The sequence below is a fragment of the Aquila chrysaetos genome, chromosome 3 (assembly GCF_900496995.4).
Source record: "Aquila chrysaetos chrysaetos chromosome 3, bAquChr1.4, whole genome shotgun sequence".
NCBI classification, from domain to species: Eukaryota; Metazoa; Chordata; class Aves; order Accipitriformes; family Accipitridae; genus Aquila; species Aquila chrysaetos.
In genome coordinates, this window is record NC_044006.1 from 43,747,438 (window position 1) to 43,771,650 (window position 24,213).

The following is a 24,213-nucleotide window of genomic DNA, read 5'->3' on the forward strand; positions in this document are numbered from 1 at the left end:
ATATATATCTCTAAATTAACAGATGCATTAAGTAGCTGAGATTATAGAGAGACATGTTTGTGTATTTGAGAAATAATTCTGTAGAACTCTTTTCAGAATGGTGCTTTTGATAATTCCTAATTGTCTGGTGGTGTTAAGCCAAGAAGTGAGTATGGAAGGGATAAAAAATACTTGCAAGGTTTTATTTTATAAAAATGCTTGTATTTTAGTGTTAAAGAGTAGCAGAGGTTGCCTCTTAGTTTCCACTTTAGTCTGAATCCTTTTCTAATCGCTTGAGTGTGGCTGGTCAGCATCAAATCTAGCAGAAATAACTAGTGTTCCCAGGTCAGAAGGCTGGCACTGAAGGCCATAAAAGCAAAAAAGAAAACTGAGTCACTGCACAGTGGTGATGCCAAGGAGATCTCTCTCGGCAAGGGAGATGTCATCTTAGAAGTACGCCAACCACTTGGGTTGATGCCCTGTCTGGCTTAAACGCTACACTGGAGGTTGGGTCAGTTCCACGGCTGCAGGTCTGGAGATGAAGCAGGCCAGCTCCCTTCTGTTGCAGCTGATGTCATACTGGTTCTAGTGAGCTGTAAGAATGTCAAAGGCTTAGCAAAAAGTTATAGCCAAATTCTGAAATGAGTCTAAACTGTGGTAACTCTTACTGACTTCTGTCCACTGGAGACCCATTCCCCTGCAGCAGTGGGATCAAACCACCAAGTGTGAAATGTACGAAGGGAGAGGACAACCCCTACTGTGAAGATGACACAACTTTCTAGATCCTCTCAGCCCCCAGATACAGCCCTGTCTTCATGTTTTCCCAGAATGTGGCTCATTGAAACTGACTAATTATAAAACATATACAGTTATCTCAAAGCTGCTGTTTCTAGTAGAGGAAAAGTGAGACCTGATTTGTGAGTGAGTAGCGTGAGAGGAATAGCAACAGATGGTGTGTGGGTTGGCAGGTCAGTTAACTGTGATAATAGGAACTGGAAATCCAAAACTGAAATACCAGCATTGCTGCTTCTTATGAAGTGTCCGCACATCCTATTCCTTCAGCAGGAGCCACAGACCATGCAGTCCTTCAGGAACCCCAACCATGGGGCCCTTCACCACAGATCTCCCATCTTCCCTGGGTATTTACTCATTCTCACCACTTAGCGTTGCTCTCCTTTTCTTCCTTCTTAATGCTTTTTGCTATCAAACCCTGACCTGCAGACTGTAGAAAAACTGGACACTGTCTTCAATGCTCTCTTTTTGTGTTCCTCTTCCACAACACAGAGCTTCACCACCTGCTGGCATAAGTAGGGGTGTTTGTCCATTAATGACTCCTGTGTTGCTATTAGCACTTAGTGCGATGGCTGATGAGTCGGAAGCTTGTGCTCAGAATACAGCAAAGCACTCCTTCCCAAGAGCAGACTCTTTGTAATGTTATAAAACTCGGAGATGGTGCTCTGAAATTCAGATGTGTTTGGAAGTAAGCTTTCACGGACTGGGGGAGTCTTTATGTAAGAATGCTGAAAACATAAAACTGTATCCTGACATACTTGCTGCATCTTGGAGTCCAAGAATACAGTTCATGCACTGTCTTCAGGGTTTGAATTCCAGTGTTTCCAGTGCTCAGAGTTGCTATAATACAATGATTTTCTTGTGAGATTAACATTTTCTGAGGAGTATAAAGAGCGTGTTCATTCCCCACCCACAGGGTGGAAGGATGGATTCACTGAAGACCTGTGCTTTGAGGTTGTGTATTAAGAATCTGAAAGAAATCTGTTCTTCAAAGCTGCTTTTTTCCCCTTGTGAACTAAATTTACTCTCATGCTGTTAATTCCTCCTTCCCCCGCAATCCTTCTTAACATGCCCTGAGTTCAAACGGTTTCACGGTATTATGGAAGTAGCAACCTCGGTCTTTTTGTGAGCAAGAGCGGGACTGGTTTTGGCTATAGCCAAACTACAATTATCATTACTTTACTAAACTCCCTGTCATGCTGCCTGTTAATACCGTTAGGTGATACTTTGTTGTATAGTGTGCTGATGCAGTCGTTTTCTTTCCTACCTTACCATTTTCTGTAAATCCCTGTGCTCAGAGGACACCCAGGGAAATTAAGAACAAAAAGCCACAACCCAAGACCTATTTGTGAACCATTAATTGGAATAGATTTCTGCCTATTTCCCGATGCATAGTGCCTGATGAGGCTTTCTGCGGGCTCTTAAGACCTCCCTTAATAGCTGCGAACCCTGAGCTGCATTACAGCACTGAATGCCTCTGCTTGCTGTTTAGTTGAATAAACGCAACTGCTTGAGAAAGCCTGTCTGTGGCATTGGCAAACTGCTGCCAACACACCCCGGTTTATCAAGTGCAGCGGAGCTTGGCTCTGCCTTGCCCCAACGCTGGCTGCTGCCTTCTCTATCATGTCCAAGGGAAAAAGAGGGGAAAGAGCAGCTGTGGCAGCAGCTACTGAAGGCCAGATTTGCTGTGTGCTGGATGAGGTTGGCAAGGGATTCTGCTGTGGTTTGTGTTACGTTGCTAGGTTTTGATTTTAGTGGGCAAGTCAGAAGATCGGCTGTTGGATGTGGGAATAGATAGTTGTAGTAAGAATACTTTTGTGAGAGTAGAGGGGCCTGTCTAAAAAGGACATGATGGAACAGAATGCGCTTGGCATAAATTCAGAAGCTTCTTGCATTAACTGCAGTTGGTAAACTCATAATGCAGGCTTTAAATTGGTGTTGCTTTTTTAGAAGGAAAGGCTTGATCCAGTATATCAGTTGGGGTACATAACACCTTTTAGGAGAGTCTATGTGGTTCGCACTGGAGACAAACCGGCTTGTTTTTTTAAAGTCAATCTTGATCCTTTCAGAGATTGAAATAGGAGTAGAATTACAGCACTTTGACAGCCAAACGTTTCTTGTGAGATGTCAGTTACCCTCCTGGAGTATAGCTGGTTCTGGCAGAAAGAGCTTTTCGCAATAGCATCAGTTACTGCAATAAAGTAAATTGCTTGTCCCATCTTTTAGACAAGGTGAAAAATACCGATGTGAGTTGTAGCTGTGGGATGTGCAGCTCACAACGCCATCTCCTGAGCCAGGCTGAGATCATGAGATGACCTTGTCTCAGTTCAGAAACGCCTGTGAGATCCTTCCGAAACCAAATCAGTACTGTTTCTCTGAAGTGAAAATGTGATGGCTTGTTTTCAAGGACACTGAGCGCAGAAACATTCTGGGGTGGGAGGACGAGGAAAACAGATCAATGTAAATAAAGTGACAGCATTGATGGATCTAATTTTGATGGAAGCTAATAATAAAAAACTTAGGCTTTCTTGTGACAGCATTTGGGATGAATTGTGATTTTATTCCTTTGCTTGAACTTGGGTTTTGATGGAGATATAAATTGCCAGAATCAGGGATGTAATCATGGAGAAATCATGCTGTCTGACCTGGGACTGCTAGAGGCTTTTATACCTCACTTTCTATTGCTTTTCAATTGCTTTCCTTTTTTTTCTGCAACCTGCATCCCCCTCCTGCCATTATCCCTCCTCTTCCTCCTGCCCACAAGGCTCTACTGACTCCCCAAGCAGCCTTTCTTTAACCCTCCCCACCCCCATTTCTTAGGATTTAGGGCTGGTTGACCTCTCTCTAGGAACCACTGCAGCTAAAACCAGAAAGCCAGATAGGGGTTTTGTTCTTTCCCAGTCATGAATTCAGAGCCCCGGCATCAATAAAATAATGAAACCCTTGTTGGTTTTCATGCCCTGCCATGATAGGAGCCTTGTCCATGGGATTTTGTTTGTTGTTACTGTTAGTACATCATGGGGGATGCACAGCCACAAGCTGGAAGCAAACAAACAACAGCGAAAAACAACCACAAACAAATAGCATTTGTCAGATCCCTGTTGTCAAGGGGTTTTCATTCAAAGTCTTAAAGCAGCAGTGAGCGTGCAGCGTTGCCCCAAAACATGGAAACCTCCAACCACAGGCAAATGCAAACATTTCGCCTATTAAGATGACTACAGCTTCTCCTCTTACTGTTGCGTTGCTGCCTGTAGAGACAACTCTGTAACGGGCAGGTGGAAAATTTCCATCCTGGTATGTGCCAGCAAGCCGTTTCAGGGAGGCAAAAAACTGGGTGATTTAGAAATTCAGCACACGCACCCCACTTCCCGGCAGGTGAAACGCCTCCTCACCTCCACCTTCAGCGGCACGGGCACGAACAAGGAGGCTGCATAGGGGCGGCTGAGTAATTCTTAGGACGGGCAAACAGACGCAGACCTCTGGCCTGCTCGAGCCCAGCCTGACTGCAAGAAAGCAGCCCTGGCCGTGCTGCAGGCTCCTCACTGTCCTCTCCTTGTGACAGCAGCGTAGGGCTCTTGGGCCACACACAGCTTGCAAACGCTTTGAAGATGGCATCTGTGCTGGGGCTTCGTGCTCTGCCCAGTGAGGCTGCTGGGTGGGAGGGAGCCCTTCCCCAGGGCGGTGAGAGAGCCTGGGGAGCCATTGCCATTGTGGGGCCCCCCGGACCCCTGAGGTTTGCTGTGGGCAGAAGCCCCAAAGCACACACGTGGAGATTTTGGGATGTGGTCCGTTGGGAAACCTGGGCGTGTTGGGCAAGCTAAGTCTAAACCTGCAGGCAGGGGAGGGTGTCTGCCAGCTGAAGCTGGGCTTCTCCCATGTGTTCCCCAGACGTTCAGTACTCTCCTGAATATTTCTCTTCCATTGCAAAGCAGCAAGAAAGCTTTTTCCTGAGGTCTATCCTGGTGCGGTATGTTGTGGTTTAACCCCAGCCAGCAACTAAGCACCACGCAGCCGCTTGCTCGCTTTCCCCCCACCCAGTGGGATGGGGGACAGAATCCGGAAGAGGAGTAAAACTTGTGGGTTGAGATAAGAACAGTTTAATAGAACAGAAAGGAAGAAACTAATAATGATAATTATAACAATATTAAAATGACAATAGTAATAATAAAAGGATAGGAATATACAAGTGATGCACAATGCAATTGCTCACCACCTGCTGACCGATGCCCAGTTAGTTCCCGAGCAGCGATCCCCCCCAGCCCCGCTCCCCCCCCATTTATGTACTGGACATGACATCACATGGTATGGAATACCCCTTTGGCCAGTTTGGGTCAGCTGCCCTGGCTGTGTCCCCTCCCAACTTCTTGTGCCCCTCCAGCATTTCTGCTGGCTGGGCATGAGAAGCTGAAAAATCCTTGACTTAGTCTAAACATTACTTAGCAACAACTGAAAACATCAGTGTGTTATCAACATTCTTCTCATACAGAACCCAAAACATAGAATTATACCAGCTACTAAGAAGACAATTAACTCTATCCCAGCCGAAACCAGGACAGGTGTCACTGGGTTGAGGCAAATTTTGTTACAGGCTCCAGTGTGATGGCCCTTCTCTCTAGGCAAAAGTTTTGGCACATCTTACGGGTTGCTTGTGCCACTTATGTAAATATTTTGAACAGTTTTTTTTCTTTGATGTGTGTATATAGGTTGTGTTAGTATAAACGAGAATCTGATGAGAATCTGATCTCCCTGCTCGGGTGAGGGTTTTGACATGCAGATGGGCCATAGGGTATTTGATTTAACATCTCAGTTTAAAGGATTGGAAATTTGTTCAGGGAATCAAGGTTAACAAGATGCAATTTGGGAAATTGCAACTATGTTCTTGATTACAAAGAATGATAAATCTTTAATAACAGTTTGATAAAAGTGTCTGAAAAACAAGAAAATGCCATCAGCTTTGAAAGAAACTGATGTATTGGGTTTTCTTGACAAATGGAGAGCATTCAGATCCTCCTAGAGGGTATGGTCATGTACGTCTGGGATGAGGGAGTTTACAGCAAAAGGCAGGAGCAGTTGCCCAAAGTGCTGCTATTTGTAGTGTTAGCAAGAAGGCCAGCTCCTCTTCTGAACCCCTGTGACTTAGGGGAGTCCTGGGTATGAACTGGGGCAGAGAGACTAGGAAAGTCTGTCATTAGACCATATACAAGCTCCACTGAGGTCACTGTTTGTCAGGATTTTGTGTTCCCTGCTGCAGAGGATGGCAGCTCTGTATGATCAAGCTCCAAACTGAACAAAAAAAAGGCAGCCTTTGTATGTATTTTAAAATAATTAGATGTTGTTAATAGTTTTTGGATACTCTCATTTCAAATGGGAAGTGAATGCACCACTTCCCCTGCTAATCTGTGAATCCAGAGATTCACAACATTTCGCTTGACTATTCATGATTTATTTACTTTTTAAAATTCAGACATAGGCATGTGTGTGATGATTTATTCCTCCTTGTAATTGGATACAGTGATTAAATGAGCTTGCATATTATACTTCATTGTCCTTCTGGGATGTGGGCTGCTGTGTCTTTAAAACAGCCGCTCCTAACGGAATTGATTCCAGCTCCTATATATTTACTGTAATCGGTGATGTGTTTCTAAAAACTGATTTGGAAAATTGCTTTTAAATATATGTTCTTATATAGGAAGTATTTAGCTAGCTGAAGAGTGGTACATAATCCTCAGAGTCTTTCTCTGAGATGCTTTGCTACCTCCTCTGACAGGCACTCTTTAGTAAAAATAAATACGTGCTCACTATTTTGTAACCTGCAAGAAGTTATAGGTAGAGTTACATCTAGCAGAAGTGTCTACCGGACTGCAGCCATGGACAAGTGATTGCAGCCTGAGACTGTCATCACATTATTTGAAGATTTTCCATAGACTAGCCAGGGATGATATAGAAAGGATACTGCTTCTTAGTAAGAAAAAATTTTAAAATGAGTTTTTATAATTGGCCTTAATGACTAACTGAATAAGCAAAGCTGTTTAATGAAAAAAACCCATGTTATTTGCAGAAACAAATGCGGAAAGATAATGAGTTACCATTTTGCATATATACAGGCATTCAGAAGCCACAATGTCTGTGACTGGTGCTATGCAAACACAAAGTAAGACACAGTGGTCTGCCCTGGCAATTTATAGGGTTCACCAAGAGAAGACCCAGTAACCTGGTGCAGCAGAGAGATGGGAACAGCAGTGATAGGAAGCCTTGTTAGAGAAACTGGGTATGGACACAGTTTGCAGAATTTTAAATACAGAGGGTATCTCAGTGATGCTAGTAGTCCCAGTGTTTGAGATTGTATCTTTTAATCAAAAAAAACCCAGTCCTACCAGCAGCAGCTTGAGATGCTATCACTACATCTCCTTTAGCAGAGTTATTTTATGTCTACAGACATAGCTGTGCTTAATGGCAGCCTTTACTTCAGCGAGACAATAATTTGTCTCTCTCTTCTACAGATGCACTTACTCCCATTACTTATAGGAACATAGTGTCTTTGAGAATTTGCTGCGCTGTCTCAAATTCCATTGAAATTTGTCGACAGATTCAAAGGTTACAGGGATAAGGGAGAGTAAGACTGACAGACAGTTCAGTTGCAAAAGCCGTTTTCCTTTGGGGAGCAAGAAAGAAAAAGAAGAAATGCTGAAGGGAAGTAGAAAGTATGCAGTTGTCAGCCTATTTAATTTGAAGAGGGTTTGGAAATTTGATAGGGAAAGGTGATTTGCAGTGTGATAACCATCTGAATCTCACATTTGGTGGTGTTGGCCTCACTGGCAGGAGGCCAAATGCACTGGTATTGTCTGTCTACGTTGCGGAGGGATGAGCAGAATGGGAGCGAGAACACTGGGTTTGTACTCTCAGCCTTGGCAGGTACCTCCTGCCTCTGCTGAGCCCGTGTCTGCCTCCCTTTCTCTGTACACTGGAAAAATAAAGCTCATTTTATAAAAACTGTGCTGGCACTTATGGCCAAAAAGAGCTATAGAAATGAAAGATGGCAGCAAGCGCTAGTCATGGCCAGATGTTGTTATGCGTAGTAGTGAAACATGGTCATGGAGCAGATGAGCCAAGAGGCTCAGTTTATTGCAGTATCGTATCTGTTACTGCAGTTCATGATTTTTACCTTTATCCTAAACACTGCATCGGATTCATGTACGCTTGTGCAGAAAGGTAGGGTTTACGTCTCAGCCAAGGAGATTCCTCTGTGCCCTGTCGAAGTCCAAGGAACAGCTGGCAGTGTTGATGAAGGGGTAAAACCTGAACGAACAATTTCTACAATATACAGAATGCATCTCTTGGATTAGATGCTTTCCAGTGTGTGCATGAAACATACAGTATCTCATAGGACTTGGAAAAGAAAGATACAAAAGAAGAAAGCTGGACTATACAAGTCCCAAGTTATGCCTATCCGAGAGTCATATTCTGCATATATTTTTTGTGACTAAATCAGTAAATAGTGCTAAAAATCTGAAATAATGGCAAAAATGAATATACACCTTTAGAAAATTACCCCACTGGGCTTTTATCCAGTAATTGCTTAATAGCTCCGCTTTATGTAACTGAAATAAGTGAGGCCGCCAGATAGATAAAATCCCTGAGTAATTATGGTGCAGCTGAACCAAGGATGTAACGCTGAGCTTCCCGATGAGTGAAAATAGGTTGAAAATTGTCAAAATAAAGGTGTTCTTTCACAAAAGTGTAACATTGAACTACTGTGTATTGCATGCACCAGAAGGTGCTTGCATAAGAACACAGTTCTGCTGCCACAGGGATATATGCCCATGCAGGTATTTTAATACTCACAAGCAGCTGAACTCCGGATAATGTCTGTTCTCCTGTATGATCTTTAAACTGTGCAAGCAAGAGCCTTTGTTATGCCTTTCATTCTGCTGTCAGTACAGGGTTGTACTGACAAACCTGATAGTTTGAAGTTGTTAGATGTTCTTAATACATACATGGACTATATACAAGGCATTTTTTATTGCTGTCTTCCATTAAGTTGTAATAATGAGGAGAAAAGCTGTCTTTAATTACACGTTAACCTGTCATTGGAATGATTTGGTGTCTCAGCATAGCAAGTACCATTTCAGGTTCATAATTTAAGGACATATATAACGTAAATAAGTCTACAATTAATGTAACATTGTGTTTTAACACCACCATCATGAAACTCATCAGGTTTTTTTGGAGCCCATTCACCACATGGGGAAAGCAAAATGCAGCTGCCTTACAAGTGCTCTGACACTTGTTGTTCTGGTTTTATGCTGTGAAGCCATGCTTCCCTTCTCCAGGGAGCAGGGAGGAAGGCAGGTGTGGAAATGCAAGATGCAAGTATGGCCCTGTTTGGTTTTTGGGTTCTTTTCGGTGTCGTGTCCCTCCTGCTGTCCCCCTCCCAGTATAAGGACGTCTCTGCTGTGCGTTGTAGGTATTTAGATATTGCATAAGTTATTTCAGAGGTATCTATCTGAGGTGTCCATCAGCCTGAAGTATGGTACACCCTGGGGCAAAATGCTGGAAGTGGCATCCTTCAGTGCTGCAGTGACATTGCAGCTTGCTAATGCCTGCCTGGGTCTCCTATGGGGTTTGCAAGATGTGTTCCCTCCTCCTCCTTGCCCCCTGCCCAGCAGAGCCTGTAACACATCACAGCCACGCAGCACCTTTGCTGGGCCTTTTGTCTCCATTTGTCAGGTGTTGGCAAGTGAGTTGCTGCTTTTGAGGTTGCATGACAGCGGGCCAGAGCTGCATGTGCAAGACCCTAACCTAATCTGTGCAACCCATTATACCAAAAATGTCCCACTACTTGACCCAATGCATTGCTCTTTCATGTGCTGGAAGAAGCGCATGGTCTGTACATTAGTCTAGTGCATGTTATTGCCATCTTATGCAGAGATTTGGACCAAATCCAACAGCACTTGCTTGGATGAAAATGCCATCATTCCCTTTGTAGGCAGTTCTGCCAAATCTACAGAAGCCAGGAGCGTTTTGCCAGTGGGGGCTTTGTCGTGCTAGGCTTCCCTGAAGAGACACTGTGATGTTTACTGCACATGCTCCAGTGCCACATGTTGGGGAGCTTGCACTGCTTAGCATATTTATGGTAATTTGGTTCCCAGGGGCAAACAAGATTCTTCTTATATCTCCTTCCCCAGGCCAAAGCACAAAGAAATTTCTCCTTGCTGCTTTGTAGGAGGAAAATAATAGATCAAAGCTTCTTGCTAAACACTTCTAAAAATACACAGTGCGGATCGTACATTTCTGTTCCCTTAAGGGACCTATCCCTCTGGTTGGTATGGAAAGCAGTTAGCAGCAGATGATGGCGATAACACTACACACTGAAGTCTAGGCATTGCACCTGACCTGCAGAGCTTTAGATGTGGCATTGCCATTGTAGTTTGACCTGTCCTTTATCCATATTATGTACCAGTATGGAAAGTATTCTGGTCACTGTACTGTAGTCATCGTAATCTGCTGGACTATATATTGTCCAAATACAGTGGATTTTGGAGCCTGTCATTAGTACTGAAGTTAAAACTTTTTGGGCTAATACTTACTTGAAAATAATTCCAATCAAGATTTTTTTATATATTTATATTTATATTTTTTATATTTTTATATTATATATATATATATATGTTATTTTTGGGTTGTACACAGAAAATTTGGGTTCATGTTCTCAGAAATGTCACTGAAAAGTAGGCTCTTTTAAAGTATTGCAAGTTGAAGACCAAGAAACGAAGAGCTCACAATGTTTTTTTTGAAGATGCAATGATATTTTTATATTTATATATAATATTAGATTTGAAGATTACAGTTTCCTCAGAGTAGATTTTTCCAATTCAGCGATGAGAAAGACACGCTGAACTTGAAACTTGGTTCTCCTTCAATGCCACACAAGTGTTGGACAGCAAAGATGAAAAGAATGAAGATTAAGTACATCTTCCTTTATATTAACTTTCTGAAAGTCGAATATCTAGTCTAGTTTTAAAGTTCCCTTTAGCCTCAAGTGTCTGCTGAGCTGGTGGACCTGGGAGAAGGCTTGAGCAGCCATGAGCGCCTCAAAACACCCACTTGGTGGGACCAGGCTTGCGGTGGCGGGGGGGCAGGTGATGCAGCCCCTTTTTGTGCGCCGCTGTCTGTCGCTGGAGGCTGGCTGTGTGCCACAGCTGTGCTGCCACCAGGCAACAAAAGGTCATACCAGCCTTGCTGAGGCAGTGACAGCTCTCCGTGGCACCTGGAAGTCCTGTCATTGAGGGGTCCGAGCTGGAGGGCATTGCATCTCTTTGGGTGCCTGGAGAAGAGGGTGATGGCGGGGATGCAAAGAAGTCCAGGTGCAAGACAGAAGCAGAAGAGTAGAAACTTGCCTTGCACTTGCTCGTACAGCTTCCACAGAGAGACGCCTGACTGGGGTGCCAGGCAGGGTGCGTGCTGGAGGTGAAACCCGTGAGGGCAGACCAGCGGCACGCTGCCCTGTTACTGCTGTGTGCCCATCTCTTCTGCCCCCTGAGCCAGCTGGACCCCGGGCAGAAAGATGAAAGAGAACCATTAAATCTTTTATCCTCCATCCTGCTGCTCCAGGCAATCCTGGCCTGGCTGGCTTATTTTAAACAATTGATGGAAAGAGAGGATGGGTTTTTCTCCTAAAGTACTTTGGGAGATGCCTGATGGGAACAAGGATTGGCTGCCTTCCCCAGCGAGGCTTGTGTGAGGACTTCGCATGTGCGTTAAAACACCTCAGCTTACTGTCAAGTGAAGTTTCACTGCAGGGAAAGCTTGAGTGTTTTAGTTGCAGTAGTCAAGGCTTTTTTTAACAAAAAGTAGCAGTGTCTTAGGGTGACTGCTATAGGCAATATTTCTGATACTTCGAAATGTATAAGGCGTAGTGGATTTGTCTAATAATTTCAAATAACCCCGACCATTATAGCTGCACATTCATCACCAGGGCTCCCTCCTACCTGGGGGGAAAAAAAAAGAGCTTCAGATTTCTGTGTGGAAAAATTAGTGCCTCATTAAAGCTAGACAAGTTTGACATTTGCTCTCTGCCTGTGGTTTCAGGGCTTTTCGTCCCTCAAACAAAATATGAAACTGCTCCAATACATGTGATAGCAGCAACTGGAATGCAACTTTAGGAGGATCTTTGACCTTACCAGACAGAATGTGTTTGATTCATTCTGCAGATGTTAAAATACTGCCAGAAATTTCTGGGAGATGACCTTAGAAATTATTCCTAGTTCTGACTTCTGTGCTCTAATAAAAAATCTGGTTGTACAGGTTAAATATATTGCCCTTATGTATTTTCTTTTTCTAACCTAATGCCAGAAATAAATGGCTTGCTCTTTATTCCTTTGTGCATTGATTTCTTGGTGCTTCAGTGGTTAGATGACATAACTACTATAATTGTTTTAATACATTAGCAGCAAATTATATATTGATGTTCTTTTTTCCATTGACCTTTCTTTCTCAACATAATTTTCATTTTTTGCTTCATGCTGTGTCTATGGTGGCATAGCATTATTAGAGGATTTGATTTTGAATTAAGGGCTAATCCTGCAAGGTCCTGAGTGCCATTGCCATCTGCTGAATGCAAGGGAGATCTGGGACCACTCACCACCCTCTCAGACACCAGCAGTATCTTGCTAGATCAGATAGTAATGAAAGTGATTTGCATTTACTGTTTGTACTTGGAGACATCTTGACATTTTTAGTGAATTGCTGTGGAATTACAGATTATTGAGAAAACTCCTATCTTTGAAAAGAGTTGCCCTCAAATCGTTTTTCAGTTTCTGCAGAACAAGCAATTTTCTGATTACAACTACAACTCTCTGGACATGCATTTGTATTGCTGAAAGGTTTCAGGGCATTGCATAGTATTATGTGAACCAAAACATGCAAAAAATTTACATGTAGCTGTGTCTGCCTTGAGGTGTGATTATAATTTTTCACATTTTACAGAAAGGAGTAAAAGGGGTGACAAGAATTTATCAAGCTTAAGAGCTTTCAGCACCGAGAGGCTGAAAAACTTGAAAATGCTTTGCTGTAGCCCTCATTTAGTTTAATTTGAACTCAGCCAGTGAATATTTAAAATAGCAAAAAATGTCTATTCCCTATAGAATAGGAAGTAATCAGCATCCATTTTACTCCGGCACACAGAGCTCATCTGTCTGTTTGCCCAGCTGTAGCCCTATCTCATAGGGCTGCTTTTTCTGATGATTGTGGGAAAGGCAAGTTTTATTTCTGAGCAGCTATGGTGTTGCTAACCCCATCAGTGAATATTTTCTTTAAAAAAAATATTTCCAGTATGTGCTTTGAAGTCACAAGGTGCATTAGCATTATTGAGCCCAGTTTTTCAGTCATACACAGGAAGATAAAAACCCCAAAGGATTCAGTTGGTTTTGTTGTTTGTTTTTTTTCCCCCAAATATACTCTGGAGGATGAGCCTCACTAAATGTTAGAGAGAAGTGGCTGGTCCTGCAAGGTAGGGATGATGCAGTGAATGTAAATGAGAGCAAATTTTGAAGTTGTTGGTGATTTTTAAATTTGGAATGCTGGCTGATACTGGTAAGTGTATTAGCATAAGGGGATGTCAGGAGCTGACCATATGGTCATCCCATCATCTTTGCCATAATCACAAATGGGAAATAGCATAGCTAAGGAGTTTTAGAATTTGTTGTATGTTGTCTAAAATACATTTATTTCTCTCTCGGGTCTTTGTCTTTCTCAAAAAATGCCCCCCCCCCCACCAGAGAGGTGTCATTACCGCAGAAACTCAGAGTTTGCATTGATGTTTGAAAAATGCGTGTGTAGCCCCCATTCACATTTCATGCTGCTGGAGTTCCTACGTGCTGCCCACAAGTACATTTTACTCAGGTTCTAACATGCTTCAGGATGAAGAAGATCTTATGATGTCTTTCTGTTTGGTATGTTTCTGAAAGATAAATTAGGCAGTAAGGGCATTTAGCCATTTCCTCGGCTTGGAAAGCAGAGAGTTTAGAGAGTAATATTTTTAACTCAGTACATGAGTTTTCATCCTTTTACTCCATTTAATTCTCTCATACTCATAGTGAAAACCACAACCTATGAGTTAACTGTGAATTCCAGTGGCTTGTTCATTCAGGCAATCTTTTTTTCCCTTTTTTTTTCCTTTTTTTTTTTTTTTTTTTTTTTTTTTTCCAATCTCCATACAGGTTTGGCCTCCTCCAGCAAATCCTTGGAGAAAGCTGAATAGCTACTTTGCATAAAGTGGAAAAAGACTTGCATTCCAGTACTTTATCTATATTTTCTTATAATCCGATTTAGTGTGGAATACAAGCCTGAAAAACCCTTAAATCTTTCTGTAATTCTTGCACAGCCATTCACAATGGATTTGTACAGTGGAAAGTGGAAGAGATTTGGGTTCAGAATGGTGATAAGTTTAAAAAACAACAGATTACTTGTTTTTCTTTGCAGTTTAACAGATTTCACTCTCAGTACACTCTCCCCAACTAACAGGACGTGACATAGATGGTCTGCAGATAAAGGAATATATAATCTATATGTGCAGAGTCTATGTGTTTATACTCGTCTGTATAGAGGAAGTTACCTTTTGTAAACCATGTAATTATAAGAAAAAAGATTGATGCACTGCATATTTAAAATCCTGTTGGTCGCCTTGTTTTGCATAGCTTTATTTTTTCTTAATATTTAAATAAGCATATAATGGAAAGGAAGGAACATGGAAACAGAAATGCTATAGAGTGGGAAGAATAGGGTCTGAAAAGTTGCTCTGTAAAGTCTAATATGAAAAAGAGAATGGCTCTTGTCATCTCAGCAGTCACAGTTTGTCACTGAAAGTGGGAGGACTTGTTTGGCTTATTTTTCACCCTTTTTTTTTTTTTTTTTTTTTTTGTTGTCCTTGGTAGCCATTGAGAAGCAGCAAAACAAAAACTATTCAGGATGTAACAGGGTGATCAGAATACCAGGACAAACTGGAATTTGTCTTCAAGCTACCTCTTCTTGTGGTATAAAGGGATTAATGACTCGGCTGGCATTAAGAATAATTATATCTGGCTTAGCTGGACAAGGTGTCTAATATTAGCAATAGAGTAATAGGTATATTCTGAATACAGTTTGAGCTATTGAACATGTTTGTAATGTAAATGTGTATACAGTATTGTTTTAGCTGTGGTGGTCTAAAGACACTGGTTGGTGCACATGCATACTAGTAAATAATATGTGGACATACAAATTGCTAGGTGTGTAGTTAGAGAGGTGTATCTATCTGTAACACTGGAATATTTCCCTACTTTTCCTTCTTTACTCATTCTATGTGATAGCTAAACTGAAATATTTGCTTTTAAAAAACTGTCCTCAAATATATTTAATTTAATAAAAAGAATTTAACTTTTACTCCATCTGACAAAGACATTTCCTTTTAGATTAAGTCTCTTTTCATGTTTATGTAACAAGTTATTAATGTGAGACTGCTCCACTGATGCCTTGTACCACTGTGGTAGTTTAAGAAAATGCTCAAGTTTGAGAAGAGCTTACAGGTATTAGACGTGGCAACACCATGAACTGTACTGCCTGTCCTGATTTGTTAAACCTGCGTCATGATTTTTCACTACAGATCTTTATTCATTTTTGGCCTAAGGCTTAGTAATTGATAACCTGGCTGGAGAAGAGGGTGGAGAAGGAGGAAAAGCAACCATTGAAAAATCAAATTTGGTGTGTAAACCCATGTGAGAAACCCATTCTACTCTCCTGTCATTTACAATTGTGCCATCGTATTGAGTTAATATCTGTAGAGTTGCCCTCTCGGAGAGAAAGGGTATGATCTGGTTAGAGAGGTAGGTGGGCACATGGAAAGCAGCAGGGAATCCTCTGGCTTTTAAGTACATGGGAATATATGATGTGTTGTTTATCCAAATATATGACCATTTACTGTCTCTGGGACTCTAGATCCCTCTTCCCCACCAAATACACCATTGTTGCTGTTGGCTGTCATCACCTTATTACATGCAATACAGTTGCAACTTCTCATCTAGACGTATTGCTGGGTCCTTTAATGACCAGCTGAAAGCAAATATTCCCTGCGTAATTCACATGCGTGAGAACATCCCGTGTCTATATGCTGCTCTTTCCATTCCTCAGCCACCCTGAATGTATCTTGCAGAAGGACTTGTACATCGCAGAAAGGTGGGAAGAGCAGTACTAACTGCTCCCAGTAAAGCTGGTGTCCACGCTGCCTTATTTCACCTGGGGAAAGGAGGGGACACGCACAGCCTATGAGAAACTGTCTCAGCAGAAGCTGGGGTGAATTGATTATTTAATAACAAGCAAGCACAGGGCCTGCTTTTTTATTATTTTTATGCCTATGGTGCTCACACACATTTGGTGTGGTGAGATTACTGCCTAAGGCTACCCCCAAAGAGCTGCAAGAACAGGAGCCCATTGAACTCGTGCTGGTTCTGTTGCATGTCTTAATGAAGCTTTAAAATGCTTGAAATTGTCTTTGAAATGAAATATTCCATAGCTGCAAGCTAACTGCATACTTTGTAATAATTGCTTAGCCAAATAAAGGAAAATTGTAAGGAACAAAGAAAAATTAGATTGATGGCTAGAAGAAAATGATTAAATAAAAAATTCATGAAGAAGAGAAATTTAAAAAAATAGCATAGCATCACAGGCTTTTGCACAAAGACTTCCCTTCCAATGGGAGCTTTTCTTTTCCAACTATTACTGTGCATTTTATTCTCCCCGTTTGCTCCAAATACTAGAAAAACTTTTTCTGTGGGAATAATGGAGAAGATGGTCACAAATTTATGCAGAAACTGGGACACAGAGTAAAATTTAAAAGCAGAGGTATGCATTTCACTGCCATTCTGAGTGGGGGTATGGTGCACTGTAAATAATTAATGATGTGACTGGAATTGCCTTTTTTTTTTAACTCTTAAATCAACTGTGACTCAACAGAAAAAAACCGGAAAGACTTCTGTTCATAATTATCAGCCCAACTTGTACACTTAGAGCCCTTCCTCATGCAAATTTACTGCTCTTAGTGGCCATTAGTAACAGAATGAATAATTTGCTGTGAATAAATTCTCTCATGGTTAGCCTTTCTTTCTGCTTGCAGGCTAAGACCAGCAAATCATTACTTGTGGACATGTATTAATGTCCAAAAGTATCTGAGAAATGTGCAATTGTTTGTTTTGAACAAATTCTTTTTGACGAATCAGTACACCCTCAGGTTTTGTGTCCTTGCTATGGCATGAAAAACCATTGTGGAATGATTTTAAATTAGAGTGCATTTAGGAAGAAAATACAGAAGATAGTTACAGTGAACAGTAGGACTTCAGGGAAATACCTACAAGCTAGTGCAGGCATTTTAAAATATGAATATTATTGTGAAGTCTTTAGGTGACGTCTGGTAATAGATATTTAATCTAGAAAAAGCACTTTCATAGCTTACTTGTTAAAGTAATTTAATGGATGAGTGATGCTATTAATGGACCACATGTAGAATCCAGACTTTTTTTGTTCAAAACATTCCTTTAGGGTTTAAATTTCTAAACAAGCTCAGAGGCCGTTTGAAGAGGTCTAGCTTATATACAAGCTACGGGAATCATAATTTATGAACTTTTCTTCTTCTTAGCATTTCCTCTGCTTTTAGAAGAAAAAGAAATCACTTTGTATACATACGTGCTACTTTAAGTTGGCTGAGTGATATACTTGTTTTGATAAGGTGGTTAGAAGCAAGAGACTGTGAATAGATGGATGTATGATTGAACATGCAGAGGGAGATGAACAGAGGGCTTAAAAAAGTTGTAAACTATCTGAACAAACATACAATTTTAATCTTCCCCTCACTAATTTTTTTTAAGAGAATTGTATTACTAATACCTGTAGCATAGCTCCTGCAAAAAAATTAAGCAAAAAAGCAAAAAACCTCAAATTTTAGCAAAACCAGCCTTTCTTCCCACCCCAACACTTTGGGATGCTGAAATAATTGAAGATAGACATCTGGAAAACAGATGGTCAGGTAATAAAAATAAACTTTTAAGTTGGTATTTTAACACCAGTTAGTATGATAAAGTCATGCTATTTTGAACAATTGCAGAAGTTCATTGATAAGCACTGCAGTTTTGCTTCAGTTAGTACTTTATTTCTTTTCTGAACACATGGCTATGTATTGCTGAAACTCAGATATCACCTGTACAGAGTAGAAAGGTGGGGAAATAATCTGTTGTAAATGTCTCTGACTTCTTGAGGATCACTGCACAGTCACATAGTTTAGTGAAGAACTAAAATGTGGTGCTTGACTCCAAGATCAGCTGTTTCCAACTAAATGTTTGTGAAACCTCCAACTTTAATAGCTGCATTGTATCATCCAAAAGATGTGCAACAGAATGAATAGATGACCTTTCAGATAGAGAACAAGCTGTTCACAATGTCTTTTCATTTACTGAGACAAAATATTCTTTTTATGGAAAGATAATACTTTCCACCGTTTTTAACAATGTTGGTGAAATATAAAGAATTTAATTGTTTTGTTTCTGAATGCAAGGGTTTTTAGCTATGCATCTTTAGATCAGGACTATTTCTAGACCAGCTGTGTTAAATGCATTGATCTAGCTAGATTTTTATTTTTTTTTAAAGACAATGGAGGTATTTTGAATCCCATGCTCACAGGGTGGGATGTCATTAGCTATCCATCCATGTGATATCCACATGATATTGGGCTTTGAATGATATATGGATGAATTCTTATTGCCATCCTGCACTGCAGCTATGAGATCAATAACTTACTGACAAGGTGGTCCAAGGCAGCTGTAACTGAAATTGGTCCAAATTATTGTGAAATTGCAGCCTTGGCCTGAAAAGCTGCTGGGATGCTGTCAGTTTGCACACTTGTACACAAGCACTAGCTTGGACTGGAACAGATCGCAAACAAATAGTGAGAAAGCCAGGATACGGAAATCGGGGCTCAGCCTTATCTTTCTCACGTGGGGTTTGGTTTGGCCCTTAGTCTTTGCAGTTGTAAATCCACCACTTAAATCACAACTGAATAATTCGTACTAACTAGTAACAACTAGTTATACTGGTAAAGCATTTTTTCTCTGCAATACAACCAGAATTGCTTCTGTTATTGTTCAGCCCCTGTCCATTCCTGTTCTTATCTGATAAATCAAGTGGTGCAAACCTGTTTTCTTGTTAAAGGGAACACAGTATATCTGCTGGAATTCAAAGAAATACGGTGAACAGGAGCTCCTCAAAACCTGAGGAAAATCTTTCCATTTGGGGAAGAAAAAACAAAACAAAAAACCCACAAATGTTTGTCTTTGGGGGTTAAAAAGACCAATATAGTTCTCTTGTCTGTTTGCAGAAGACTAAAGATTTTGTTGTTTGTGAACCAAATACAAATTCATTCCTAGATCACACATCATATATGAGTAGTTTACTAAAGTTGGAAGCAAATTTGTTTAAGAATTGTAGAATAATTTCAGTTGGAAGGGATCTGTGAAGGCATCTGGTCCAACCCCTGCTCGAGGCAGGTCCAGTAAGACAAGGATGCTCAGAGCTTTGCCCAGGCAAGCCCTGAATATACCTGATGTTGGAGATTCTGCAGTCTGTCTAGGCAACCTGTCCCAGTGGTTAACCATCCTCACAAGAGGAAAAAAAAAAAAATCCCTTGCACCTCGACAGATTTTCCTTTGTTGCAATCTCTGATGGTTGCCCCATATAATTTTGCTGCACACCTCCAGGAAAAGTCTGGCTCAGTCTTATCTCTGCTCTGCCATTGGGTTATTGAAGACCACCATAAGATTACACCTAAGCCCTTTCATCCTAGAGCAAACCCAGTCCTTTCAGCACACTGCTGTGTGCAGTAAAAGTTTGGAAAAATCCTAAAACTAGTGTGGCTTGGGAATGAGGAATGAGAAAGTTACACTAAGATCCAAACTAGCAGTGCCATTTGTCCTGACAACCTGAGGTGCTACAACTGCAGTGGGTAGAAATGGTCTGTTAGCAAGTACCTGCAGCCCATTTTTGTAACACTGATAGAAACCAGGTGGGGTGGAGAAAAAAGCCTTCCATAATGTAATTAAGTAAACCTTAGAGAAAACTTCTCAGCACTTACAGTGATGCCAACAAGACTAACCAGCTAAAGATTTGAATATATTTATTTAATCGTTCTCAACTAGTGTGCATAGATATTAATCACAGTACACGGCAATCGCAGTTTTCTCTCTCCTATTACTAAAATCTTTTCTTCTGAATTTTCAGAACGACTTAGCTGGTGGAAAGGTTGGTTTGCATGCAGCAGAGCCAACCAGGGAGGTGGTGTTTGTGATAAGGTCTCTTTCTTACTCATCCCCAAACTGTGGCTTATTTTGTGCATATTTGTGCTTGTTGGTTCTTTGAGAGCTGAGGATGTGCTTGTTAAATAAAGGGCCAGATGCCTGCAGTGGCAACATATTATTAACTGTTTGAAACTTAAAGTTAGATGTATTCTGTATTCTTTGGAATTTTTGGGGGGGAGGGGGTCCTACTCCTGCCATGCACACTAACAGGAGTAGTTACTCTCTTCCTCCTCTCACTAATGTATTGTACCTTGGGCTTTTTTTGTCTTCCTCTGCAGAAACTCTCCTGGATGACTTCCTTCTCACGTACACAGTCTTCATGACGACTGATGACTTGTGCCAGGCACTTCTGAGGCAATATCCTTTTATTAAGTGTTGTATTAACAGGGGTCACACACTTACACCTAGGTTTATCTATTGTCAAGCCTTATATCAAATGTAGCAAGTTGCACTCCTGGGATAATTAGTTTTGCTCTTTGCATAATGATATTATTGAAATGCAGCCCCGGGTGATTATTTTGATGTTGCTTGTAAAAATGGTGAGAAAAGAGAACAATTGTCTAATATTTACTATGGCATGCTTAGAAGGTGGACTGCACCTGAGATTTTAGCATCACATCCCAAGAAATGCATGAACAAATAGGGGAAACTTCAGAAGAGAGCAGTGGGAATTACCAGTATTCTAGAAAAAAAGGCCTACAAAGAAGGATTGAAAGAATTGGGCTTGTTTTACTGAAAAAAAGGGAAACTATAAATGAGACAATCTTTCAGGTACCTAAAGAGGAAGGGAAGAATCTTTTCCCATATCGATGCCAGATGGGACAAAAGGCAGTGAGATTAAGTTGCTGTAAGACAGTTTCATGTTAGATACTAGGAATTTTTTATTTTTTTTTTACATTAAGAAAAGAAACACTGGAGTGGAAAATGTGTGAGACAGTAAAATCTTTGATATTGGAGAATATTAAGAAGAAGAAACTAGAAAATACGTTCCAAGGGTAACATAGGGTATACTTGAGCGTGTCTTAGGGTGGACTAGTTAGGGTGGACTTAGATGGACTAGCTTAGCTGATCTTTCAAGGTCTCTTCTTCTTCAGTCCAATTTTCATAAGGTTTTATGATACTTGGAATTCGATTCAAATCTGTAGCTTCTCAAAGTTCAGGTTATATTGTTTTCTTAACTCAAATGGGTTGTGGAGGAAAAGATTCAAACTGGAAACATTAAATCCAAATTTGGATATGAGTGCCCCTAATTGGCACATGCCTGTAAATAGAGATAGAGAAATATATATACACATTCACCTATTAAAGCATTTAGAATTTGCATAGCTGAGGAACCAATAAACAGAAAATTCCTAGTCTGAAGTTGAATGTACAAAGCTAAAGCTGCCTCTGAATAAACTTGTATCTAAAACATACGTATTTGTGTATGTGCATACTTACTTCAGAAGAATGCTTGAAAGATGTATTGAAACAGATGCCTAACTCATAAGAGCAATGCAATCTTATGGCTGCTGGTTTTGTTTAAAGACAAATAAACCTTTATAACTGTTACAAAATAACATTTAAAGTGGGGTTCAAACCAATCCAGACCTCTATGTTAATTCTTAGAATACCTATATCTGTGTAATACATTTCAGAATACGTGAAGAGAAAAAATGAAGAATAAGTATTATAAAAGAATTTTTTCCTTTTATTTCCAATTACTTCCATAAGCGAAGGAGCATTGTTTGAATAAACTTGTAGCTATAAAATGAACTTGCTTTTCTTTTTTTTTTTTCTTTTCTTTTTTTCCTCTACCTTTTGTGGTGAAAACATCATCTTTTTACCTAATAAAAGAAAGAATAGTGAAGGAACAATGTACAAAGCGGGTATCTTCTGTCATTTGGTGTTTCTGCTTTGTGAAAAGAGAACAATAGTGGGAATAGATTCTTTCACCATTTTTTATTTTAATAGTGTTATTTCTGCAGATAGTGTAATCTGTGCAGGGAAAAAGAAACTGACTTCCTCTGCCTCGTTTTTTTGTTGTTGTTAATGATGCATTGTCCTCCTTCCTACAGACATTCACATTGGCATCAGTGTGCAGGACAAAGGTTCATTCCCAGTTCTGCAGAAAAGATATGACTCAACATTGTATAATTCCTTTTGAATTGATTTTACTTTTATAGACTCGCCTCTCTAATCTATAAAGGAAAAAAATCCTGTTGGCACAGAGGATGAACTGACATTTCTATTACTGAGAATTTAATTCCAAAAAGTTGATGAAACTCGTAAAGCTCCAGATGGGATAAAACATTTAAAACTGAGCAATGTAGTGAAAAAATCTTTCATTAGCAGATAAGATGATTGCAAAGTCTTTTCCATCACTTAATTTTTAAGTTTCAGTGAGACCTTATTATTTGTTCCTTAATCTACTGTACCTATTGTGCTAAGAACCACCAAGGGAAAGAAGATGACTCTGATGTGTCCTGTAGGAAAAGAAAAGTCTTGCATTTGGTGTCTCAGTGGACTTCTCTCTACAAAGACTGGTTACATGAAGATGAGCATTTAAAACAATTTTTAAAGGTATTGAAACACTTTCTGATGCATTTCAGCATTGTTTAATTAACATACTGTGTCTAAAAAGCCCTAACAGCAAAATATATAAAGCATAATTTTTCATACTTAAATTTTCTCCATGAAATCTATAATATAACATGATTTACATGTGTCTTCCCTGAATGCCTTAGAGATAGTCAGTTTGAACAGAAAACCTGTAATGTCAGTACATTCAATATCAAAAACATTACTTTAAGATATGAAACTCATAGAACTCCATGCTCTCTTGAAAATGGGAAAAGTTAGGAAGGTAAAAAGTAAAAGTACAAAGATATGGAGGTTTTGGACACACTAGTCGTTTCTGCCAGAACAGGGTCTACGGTTGGTATCCAGAGGATCACGGACAAAGAGAGAGGTTTGAGGTCCTTGTAAGAGATGCTACTTTGACTGAGGAGTGAAATGCTATTCCACGGTGCTTGTCAGGTGCACATGGAGAGTAGCACAGCTTTATGTATTTTTAATAAATAAAATCATGTCCTAACTTATTAGCAAGGATCTTATGATCTTTCTGAATGAGTTCCAAAAGCTTTTGTAATTCCCTTGTAAATTTGCAAATAGCCATGTCGTCACTGACCCAAGATCCATCTGGTTGTTGATTCCAGTCCGTGTGTGTCCCGTCCCCCCTCCGTCCCAGCCCTGGTTGAAAGATGAAACTATTTTAGGAGACTTTGCAGGATCTTCCATCTTTCCTGATGAGACTCTGTCTCTGCAACTGGAGATCTTAAGGGCCTTTTAGTTCTCTTCAGTCATTTGCCTAAGACAAAGGGATGAAACATTGAACTAAATTTGGAGAAAGTCTTAAGCTGCCTTTTTGGGGGGTTTGTTTTGTTTTTTGCAGTAGGACACACTGCATAAGGAAGCAGAGACCTTAGGATTTTTGCTGTTTGGTACTAGATGCATGTACTGGAAAGGGGCATTATCCCAGCCATCAGTTAGATTTCACTGCGTTGCACCTATCTTGATGCAGGGCTTGTCTTTCTGGCCATGGAGGTGTGTGACTGTGTACTGTCACACAGTTTCTCTGCTTGAGGCTTCTGTGCAATATTAAACAGCAGTAATGTTAATGATGGTTGAAGTTATACGTGCAAAAACAATATATAGGATTGTAGGCCAGAATCATTCATGCTGAAATTTAGAAATGTAAGTGTGTTAATTGGGCTAAAGCAAACCTGATGACTCAGCTCATACATATGATCCTAATTTTCTTGGAAGGGAAAGAGAAGGATCTATGTTCAGATTTTGAGAAAGTATAGAGAAAATATTTCCAGCAATTTCAATCATGAAAGCCAATTCAGTTTGTTTACCTCTTATCTGAGGTAGTGTCTTTTACATTTAACTGAAGTTCGTGATTGATAATATTCAGACAATGCCTCCCCCCAAAATAAGAAGTAGGGTTTATTTATTTATTTATTGGTTTACAACTAGGAGTATGTTGTTATTTGTTTGTGAGAGACATCAACTCAATTTAAAATGCATG

At 40.3% G+C, this 24,213-nt stretch overlaps 1 protein-coding gene across 2 annotated transcripts in view; it reads left to right on the forward strand.

The window, feature by feature from the left end:
* Positions 1 to 24,213, forward strand: part of RAPGEF5 (Rap guanine nucleotide exchange factor 5) — a 166,060-nt gene that overhangs the window by 107,584 nt on the left and 34,263 nt on the right. For both annotated transcript variants that reach the window (XM_030008401.2, XM_030008402.2), the window contains 2 exons: positions 20,420 to 20,498; positions 22,559 to 22,703. In XM_030008401.2, coding sequence (XP_029864261.1) covers positions 20,420 to 20,498; positions 22,559 to 22,703 — 224 coding nt within the window. The remainder of the gene's footprint in view (positions 1 to 20,419; positions 20,499 to 22,558; positions 22,704 to 24,213) is intronic.